This window comes from Phoxinus phoxinus (assembly GCF_949152265.1).
Source record: "Phoxinus phoxinus genome assembly, chromosome: 11".
Lineage (NCBI taxonomy): Eukaryota > Metazoa > Chordata > Actinopteri > Cypriniformes > Leuciscidae > Phoxinus > Phoxinus phoxinus.
Window position 1 is genome coordinate 28,399,052 of NC_136886.1, and position 9,858 is coordinate 28,408,909.

At 37.2% G+C, this 9,858-nt stretch overlaps 1 protein-coding gene across 1 annotated transcript; it reads left to right on the forward strand.

Annotated features, from left to right (window-relative positions):
- Positions 1–1,803: 1,803 nt before the first annotated feature.
- pjvk (pejvakin) lies at positions 1,804–6,933 on the forward strand. Its single transcript, XM_079627553.1, has 6 exons — positions 1,804–2,284; positions 2,893–3,088; positions 4,549–4,690; positions 4,782–4,899; positions 6,143–6,286; positions 6,382–6,933. Exons 1-6 carry the CDS (start codon positions 2,074–2,076, stop codon positions 6,681–6,683), a joined length of 1,113 nt encoding a protein of 370 aa, XP_079483679.1. The 5' UTR covers positions 1,804–2,073; the 3' UTR covers positions 6,684–6,933.
- Positions 6,934–9,858: the final 2,925 nt, after the last annotated feature.

Genomic DNA, 9,858 nt, shown 5'->3' on the forward strand with positions numbered 1-9,858 from the left:
GAAAGATTTCTGAAGGATCATGTGACACTGAAGACTGGAGTGATGATGCTGAAAATTCAGCTTTGCCATCACAGGAATAAATTACATTTCAAATTGTATTAAAATAGTAATACAGTATAGTATAATACAGTATACAGTAATATTTCAGTAATATTCATATTTTTTATTAAACAAATGCAGCCTTGGCTGCCATAATAGACTTCTTTCAAAAAGTCAAAATATAAATAGAACAACCATGCTAGCGTGCATCAATCTTAAAGCCAATTGAATTTAACTGCACTTTTCATTTGTCTAAATATCTTATTTGTGTTCCAAAGACAAAAGAAGGTCATACAGGCTTGAAACTACAAGAGTAAATTATAACACAATTTTACCTCTAAAGACACTTTGGTGGGTGGGGGTTCATTTTGAAACCAGTACAGGATTGGCCATTCATACTCGGCCTGCCTAATTGCACAAATCTTTCTACATCTAAGAAGGCAAATTACTTGTTACAAATATAGGTTGTTAGACTGTTTCCCTCCAATTCATTTCCAACAGTTGTTTGTACAATTAAAAATGAAGTAGTTTATTCCCATTGCAAACATTCTTCCACCTTATCGTCATAATTGCCTGAATAACAGGGTGACCTAGGATGTTCTTGGCTGGCCTCACAAAGCATTACTGTACATGTGTACAGACTGTTATTAACAACTCTTTACAAAAGCTCTTTTTTCCCATTAATGTTTTACCAGTGTGCCTTCAACAGTCACGGACCTCAGTTCTCTCCAGCCATCAGTGGACATAAAGAGGAGCCACATGAGGTCATGAGTGAGTGAGTCGTTCCGTAAATACATTCTAGCCAAATGAGCCTTGGACACTGCAGTATAGACAAATTACTTTATGCAGACTCAAGTTCACTTCCCTTTCACAGTAAAGTATCCACATGTTTTGTTAGTGTGGGCAAAGTGATCTTGGTTCAGTTACGAGGTGAGAAACACCTTTTAGTTGTCTTTAACCACAGTTTATTTCACCATCTGTGATTCACTGCAAACATTTAGCTTATCCTAAAAATTGACATTAGACATCATCACAGATTGTAAATGTACCAAAACATAAGTTAAACTCAAAGCAGAAGTTGCTATAAAAAATATAAAAAACATATGATTTATCTCTTGCATGTTGTTTCTGTACTTTGAAGTATTACTTCTCTCGCTGAAGCTGACAGTATGTAACAAGAAATAACTGAAACAAAACTAAACAAATGGTAACACTTTACAATAAGGTCCCATTTCTTAATATTAGTTAATGCATTGACTAACAACAATGCAAAAAATATAACTGCTAAGGTATTTGTTAATCTTTGTTAATATTAGTTAATAAAAACAGGCCTACAACTGTTCATTGCCCATGTTAGCTCAGGTTAATTAAATACGATTATTATACAACTTTTGATTTTAATTAGCCTATGTATTAGAAATGTTGAAAATGCTTTAGAAATAGGCTATTTTTCATTGTTAGTTCCTGTTAACTGTTAACTAATGTTAACAAATAGAAACGTATTGTAAAGTGTTGCCAGTAAAATAAAGTGTTCATAATTAACCACAAATATTCTTTGTGTAAACTATTTTATTACTCTACAAAAGAAGATAATCAGAGATGCAGTGCGGTCTGTAAACTTAAACCTCAAGTTAAGTTTATATGTTCAAATTACAAGTAATGTAGGCTAAACTAATTACAGAATATTTAAGATAATTCTGTTAGCAAATTAAATGAAGCATTAATGAACAAGCATTAATAAGGTCATTATACTCACATTAAACTCTGGAGGGAGTTAGCCTACTTATAACAGATGTGATGGTGTCAGGTCTATTTATTTGAACCTGATAAGACACTATACACATATGGCAAAGAACATCCTGATCAGCTTACAACCCTTTTATTATTTATGATCTGGTTGGACAAACCCAAGCAGCACCTCTTCAATCTCATTTAGCGATGTTTCCACAGCCAGTAGGCTACCACGTCGAGTTCAGACCACTGTGAATGAACATACAAAGAAACGAAATGCTCAAGCTGCGGTGAACTGCAGTCATGTTTGCGGCGGCAACTAAGAACTTTGTGAAGCAGGTGGGGAACACTGGACGGCTGGTGCCTGTGCCCAGTCTAAGTGAAGCGGACCGATACCAACCCCTCAGCCTGGTCACGAGGAAGAGGAGACGACATTTCTGGAAGAAGACCAAATATGCCACAACCCCCTTCTCCCTGAAAGACATACTCGTGGGAGAGAAAGAGATCACAGCAGGTGAGGAAGAAATATTTTATCATTTGAAATCAAATCAATTAACTTGATGAGTAGGCTAGGCCTAGTAGATTAACAAACACTTGGTTATCTCATGCCTTCAATTAGGCATTCAACATGTGCAACTTTGCGTAATTTGTACTTACAAAATGCATAAAACAGTTATATACTGTATATTGAAATTGTTTAGCATTTTATGCGTTATATGAAGGTATTTTATTTTTTGCATTAAAAAGGAATAGTGCACCCAAAAATGAAAATTCTGTCATCATTTACTTACCCTAAGTTATTCTAAACCAGTATGATTTTTTCTTTCTTCTGCTGAACACAAACAAAGATATTTTGAAAAATGTCGGTAACCAAACAGCTGATTGACTTCCACAGTATGACAACAAAATACCATAGAATTCAATGGGGCCCCATCAACTGGTTATCAACATTCTTTAAAATATATTCTTTTGTGTTCAGTAGAAAGAAAGAACTTCATACAGGTTTGGAACAACTTGAAGGGTGAGTATATGATAACAGAATTTTCCTTTCTGGGTGAACTATCCTTTTAAGTGCATTTGTGTAAGTGATATCAAGGGAGTGTATTTCTCTCTGGTTGACAGGGGTCTCCTCATATCAGCTCCTGAACTATGAAGACAAGTCTGATGTTTCCCTAAATGGGCGTTTGGGCAACCATCTGATCCACGAGGTGGGAGTAAACGTGAGTGGTTCAGACTCTGTGGCGGTAAAGGCCTCATTTGGAATTGTGACCAAGCACGAGGTGGAGGTTCCTACATTACTGAGGGAGCTCAATGCAAGGTAAAGGACACATTGTGTATATATTTTTGTGTATATATTTTTATACAGTTACACAGTTAGATCCGCACCTCAAAATTGGCTGAGATCTGGTATTTAGTCCAGCAGCACTAGGACTTTTCACTGTTTGTATCACTCACTTTTTGCACGTCACAGTGAAGATTTTTAAAGTGATTCTTTTTGCAGGTTACACTGTTACGGAAGTACAGTATGTGTGACAAATAACTATCTATGAGTGAGTCAGAATCATTCACTTAACCGATTCATTCAAAAACATTCATTCAGGAACAAAATACAAATATAATGCGCAAAGGGTGATTTTGCTTTGACTCAATTAGGAACTATTTTCATTGTAGCAAAAATTACAGAGCCCCCAATGGGACATGGTGATGGGAAAAAAATATGAGATGGGAGGAAAAATTCAACTTTTGCATTCCTCTTAAAAGATTTCATTTCTTCACAAAACTTTTGCATTCTCTTGCAAAATTATTGCATTCCCCGAGACACTTTGACTTTGCTGGCAAAATTTTTGGGTTCATTCGCAAAACTTTTGCATTCCTTCGCCTCCAGAAAAACGCTGTGTTTGTTTGCAAAACTTTAGCATTCTTCCAAAACAAAATTTAATTCATTCACAAAACTTTTGCATTCCCTCGCAAGATGATTTAGCCTGGTCCTAACAGACTCTCGTACATTTCATTTGTACAGAGAGTCTGGCCACTCTCCATTGACAAGCGTTAACTTCCTTGAAGGCGGGTACTCTGTTAAAGTTTAAAACTATTGGATCTGCCCAGAGTCACTCTGGATCTGCCATAACCAATAGCTAACGTTTGGTAGTGATGACTCAAACTAGCGCATGACCTCAACGTCATCGTTCTCAGGCACTCCCTCTGTTCGCTGATTGGACCGCCAAAAAATTGCCTGCAGAAACCCAAAGAATACACCACATAATTGAGCGGAAGTACGCAGGAGGGCGGAGCCAGGCTAAAGATTATTGCTTTCCCAGTGAAACTTTGCATTTGCTCACAAAAAAATTGGGTTCATTTGCAAAACTTTTGCATTCCCTCGCCTCTTGTGCATTCCTCCTCAAAAAATTTTTACATTTGGTAACAAAACCTTTTTTTCTTTAGCAAAATGATTGTGTTCCTCTGATAAATTTACCTTTTCTCACATATTGAATTCCCCTGAGAATCTTTGCCCTAGTTTTTCCTCCCATAGCATATTATTTCCATCATCATGTCCCTAAGGGGCTTCATAAATATTGACAAAATAACAGTCATAATTGGGTCTCAAATTTAAGTTACTGATTTATAAGTTATTTCAGCGGCTGTGATTACCTGTGGCCGTGCTAATATTCAGTACAGCAGCATTCTTGCTTGCTCATGTAAATGAATCAATACATTTTCACATTCTTTTACTCACAAATCTTTCTGTCTATTCTCCTCTCATTTATTTTTAAATATCAGGAAAGTGGACATTGATCACTGTTTGATCCGTCAGTCCAAAGAGAATGGACGCACTGTTCTGTGCATTGTCATGGAGAGTATTCGCACCACACGACAGTGTTCCCTTACCGTCCACGCTGGAATGCGTGGAACGACCATGAGGGTAAACAAATGCAATTGTACCCCCCTGGGCCAAACTATATACGTGGCTGTGAAATCTGCTGTTCTCTGATGCTTTCTTTTATCCCACACAGTTCCAGATAGATGATGGTCGAAATCCTAAAGGGCGAGATAAAGCCATTGTTATTCCAGCCCACACGACCATAGCATTCAGTGTGCTCGAGCTTTATGTGCGTCTTGATGGACGTCTTGGTAAGCATTAAATGACTGCATAATTCAAGTAATGTAGTCAAATTCTGACTCTATACATATTTACACTATACCATACAATAGTTTGGGGTCAGTAAGATTTCTTTTTAAAAACTTCTATTCAGCAAGGATTCATTAAATTTATCAAAAATGACACCAAAGACAATTATAAGAAACCCCTAAAAGGACATGGTGGTGGAAATGGCCTATGGGATGGGAGGAAAAAATATATTTCAACGCTCTTGCGTTGTCTCGCAAAAATGTTGCGTTCCCCCAAGAAACTTTGCATTAGCTCACAAAACTACGGAGCCCCTAAAGGGACATATGGAGGTGGAGAAAATTTGAGATAGGAGGACAAATAATAAGTCAATGCTTTTGCGTTCCCTCGCAAAACGGTTTGCGCCCCCACGAGAAACTTTGTGTTTGCTCGTCGACCTTTTGAGCTTTTTTCTCGGCGGAAAGCAAACGTTTTTTGTGAGGGAACACAAAAGCATTGACAAATAATATTTCCTCCATCTCATTTTTTTTCCCTTCATGTGTCCCTTTAGGGGCTCCGTACAAAAGTGTTGCGCAAACTCAAAATTTCTTGGGGGAACGCAAACATTCTCGAGAGAACGCACTGACGTATAATTTTCTATAATCTATTTTCCTATTTTCTATATATAGAATATTTCCTATTTTCCTATAATCACCTTAATAATCATATTTATTTCCCCTTTAGATTATGGGTTTATGTCCCTTTAGAGGCTCCATACATGTTACAAAAGACTTATATTTAAAATACATGCTGTTCTTTTGAACTTTCCATTCATCGAAGAATCCTGAAAAAAATGATCATCGTTTCCACAAAAAGAGCAGCACAACTGTTTTCAACACTGATAATGTTTCTCGAGCACTGATTTCTGAAGGGAAAAGTAATTCAGCTTTGCCATCACAGGAATAAATTACATTTTATAATAGGTTACAAAAGAAACCAGTTATTTAAATATTAATAATATTTCACGATATTACTGTTTTATTGTATTTTTTGATCAAATGAATGCAGCCCTGGTGAGACTTTCAAAAACATAAAAAAATCTTACTGACGCCAAACTTTTGGGTGTACATCTATGTAGTTGTACTGTATATGAAGCATAGATGTTTTTTAGATTTAAACATTTTCATAAATGAGTTGATTTTCAGATTCAAATAGTCTCCATCTGTTTTTTTTTATGTAACTAATGGCCTTTAATGTAACTTTGGTCAGACATATGTGTAGCACCAGAGTCAATGGGAGGGTTTGAGAGGGAACAGATACGTGACCAGCTCGGGGGAATCATTGGCCGCTTTTCCTTTGGAAGACTCAGGAGATTCCTGTCGGGAATCATCTATGGGAATCCTTTCAGAGCAGGTGATATAATTTCTGTTGTCAAATGTATCTGTAATATAGTTAAAACATCTTGAAGAAATATTCCAAATATGACTCTTGATTAATGCTTGCTGTAGATGACAGGACGTTTGAAGAGCTCACTCACTCTGATATGTACATGGACGATGTCGTGACGGACTACTACGAGAAGGCTGCCAGCATGACTGACCTGTCCACGGCCTACCTGCGGGATGAGAAGCACATACGCGTAAATCTGCTCAACCATAACATACCTAAAGGACCGTGCGCCCTGTGTGGCATGGGGCATCAGAAGCGCGAGACTGTCTATGGCTGCCTGGAATGCTCTTCGGGGGGACACAAATATGTCCGCCTCCACGCTGTACCATGCTTTGATCTCTGGCACAAAAGCTTGAGGTGAGAAATGGCTTGGAGGAACTCCCAGGGTGATTTTCATGCAGACCTTGTGCAATATGACCACAAGATGTAAAACCATCATCTTTCATTTCAGCAAAAACACAAGAATGTTCTTTGCTCAGTGTTAGAGGCACTGACATTGTAAACCAATGATTTGTAACCCAACAAATGATTGTAAACCAACAAATTCGATCTGATTATTTATTACATGATTTGTTTAATGGTTTATAAAAAGAAAAATCTTGTTTTGTCACAAATTCAGCTGGTTGAATGAGAGGATATTATTATAATCGTTGCATCACACTTTACATTACATTACATTCTTTATAGGCATCTATGTTCCATATAGAATCTTTAACATTCAAGGAACCTTTCCATTCCACAAAAGGTTCTTTATAGTGGAAAAGCAGTTTTTTAGGGGGCGTTTACATGACACCATTTAAAGGGCACCTATTATGACATTTAAAATGTTCCTAATGTTGTTTAGGGAGTCCCCAACAACAGGTTTACGTGCATGCAATGTCAAAAAACACTTTTGTTTTCGTATAATATGCATTTATTTTTACCTGATTTGCTCACCGACTCCTAAATGATTCGTTCAACGACTCGTTTTTCCAAACCCCTCCTTTGCGCGACGCTAATCTGCGTTGATTGGTCAGATGACCCAGCAGTGTTTACAGAGATAATACTTATTGTTTAACACGGAGTACAATGATGCTTTTATCAATTAAATTGTATTATAATAATGATTATAGTCCACTGCTTGTAGTTTGTAGTAAAAAACTAAAAATAAGATAAAGAATTTAATATGTTAGCGAGCATAGCCCAGAGTTCAAAATGTAAAAGCACAATCAGTCTTTGTTTGCGTTAGCCCGATGCATAAACATAACGTTTTTACAAAAAAAAAAAAAAATGCAGTTACTCTATTCTTTAAAACAACTCCGAAAACAACGACAAACACTTCACATATCTCAATACAATTGTCATTGAAGACCTAGAAGCTAAACGGTGCTTACACAACAAAAAAAATAATTATTAAGCATGCTACATAAAAGCAACAATTATTAATAACACTTACAGGTTGTGATACGGAGGAGGAAGCTGATGCAAATACACTTGGAACTGAACCTTCCTTCAATATCAGCCGGCTCGCGAATCCAAGTTTGAGGGCATTTAAAAAGCAATCATCTTCAAAATGGCGCGAGCAAAGCACAAGGCTCGGACTATACTTCTGTGGTATAGTTGTATGAATTGTAGCCACTTAGTCTTCAAATGCTCCTCCTTGGGCAGATGAAAAAAGTTGGCTTTTGAGCCTCACTTCAGAACACAGCGTCTCGTCGCCATGATGTTTTCAAGTTTTCCCTGGCCTTGGAGAGCAATAAGTGGGAGTATCGTATTCAAATAACTTGACAAGTTGACGTCATCTAGTCAGAGAAAAAGCTTCGGTCTTCTAACGATTCATAAAAATGACTCCGAGTCGACTCTTACTTTTGAAAGACAATAACTTTATATACGGTGCACTTTCATATTTCAAACTTTGCAGGATGTTTTTGTTCACTTAGATCTATGTTACACACTACATGAAAGGTAAATTTCAAAATTCCATAATAGGTGCCCTTTAAAAAAAAAAAGTTTTATGCATTTTGGCCATTCATTTACACAACAACAGCGTTTTGGGGGCCTGAAAACGAAAAATGTTTAAATGGGAAAGTTTTTGAAAATGATACCGTTATCTTCACTGTAAACTATAAAAACACGAATTTGTGAAAACGGCAAAGCCATTTGAAGGCAGCAACCTTAGCCGTAAAAAGCTTAACGCCTGCTGACGCTGCGGTACACAGGGAAGGAGACAAGCCTCCATTTTTTTTTGAATGGATGTCAATGGAGGAGAGGCTTCACTATGCTAAATAAATCGCTTTTGTGAGGAAATAGCTTATCGACGCCCATTAGCTAATCTTTAACATGTTTGCTCTAAAAGATTCGTTTTGGATTGATCCATTTTTAGAGTTTACACCAAAAAAAAATGCTGTTTTATAAGAGAAGTCACAGACAGTTGCGCAACAGGTATGACTCAGTTTACGGCACTTCTAATTTATTTTTATGGTATTTCGCAAACAGACTGTTGGACAACTCTGAATGAAATTGAATGACGTCAAGGATGTAATGTGATTGGATATCAAGGCAGACTTAATTCAAGTTAGCCGTTGCGCTTTTTCCAATGGTAGAACCACAAACTGACCATCTCTGGAGTACGTGAAAGGAACACAACACTTTTTTTGGAAATAGGCTCATTTTCCAACTCCCCTAGAGTTAAACACTCGAGTTTTACCGTTTTCGAATCCATTCAGCCAATCTCCGGGTCTGGCGGTAGCACTTTTTTGCTAGTTTAGCATAGATCATTGAATCTGATTAGACCGTTAGCATCTCTCTCAAAAAAATTACCAAATTTTTCCTATTTAAACCTTGACTCAGTTTGCCTGCTGCACCCATGGGACAGCAGCACAGTTCCTTGATTATTACGCAGGAATGAGAGTATAGTTCCTAGTCATATTGGCCTAGAAAATTGCAACTTTTCATTATCCGTCGGACTCTGTCTTAGTACACGATGTAACTACAGAAGAGTCAAGGTTTAAATTGGAAAAATATTGAAACTCTTTGATAAAGTTTTTGAGAGAGATTCTAATAGTCTAATCAGATTCAATGATCTATGCTAAGCTATGCTAAAAGGTCTGCCAGACCCGGAGATCGGCTGAATGGAAACCGGTAAAACTCAACTGTTTAAATCTAGGGGATTTGGAAAATGAGCATTTTCCCCAAAAAAGTGGAGTGTTCCTTTAATGTCATACACGTGTATCACATGTTCAGTCTATAGGCGGTGTGCTTTCTTTGCAAAGTTACATCGCCAACTACTGGCCTGGCATGCATATTACAGTATTTTAAATCGTTTTCACATATCCGTGTGAACGGGGACCGCCTGTACACAAAAATAAAATGCTTCCATTTTTAGTACATCGTTGTCAAGTAAACGTACACTAAGATTATTATAAAGGTTTTCACCATATTAATAATATAAAAAACTTTTTTACTGAAAGGTTCTTTGGGGACCCAAAAATGGTTCCTCTTTGGCATTACTGCATGAAACGCCCGTTTGGAACAGTGTATCTCTTTAACTACTATGT

Coding starts and splice junctions, on each gene's coding strand:
- pjvk (XM_079627553.1), top strand. CDS start 2,074: ATGTTTGCGGCGGCAACTAAGAACTTTGTGAAGCAGGTGGGGAACACT. Junction 4,691..4,781: donor TGCGTGGAACGACCATGAGG/GTAAACAAATGC, acceptor TATCCCACACAG/TTCCAGATAGATGATGGTCG. Junction 6,287..6,381: donor TGGGAATCCTTTCAGAGCAG/GTGATATAATTT, acceptor TGCTTGCTGTAG/ATGACAGGACGTTTGAAGAG.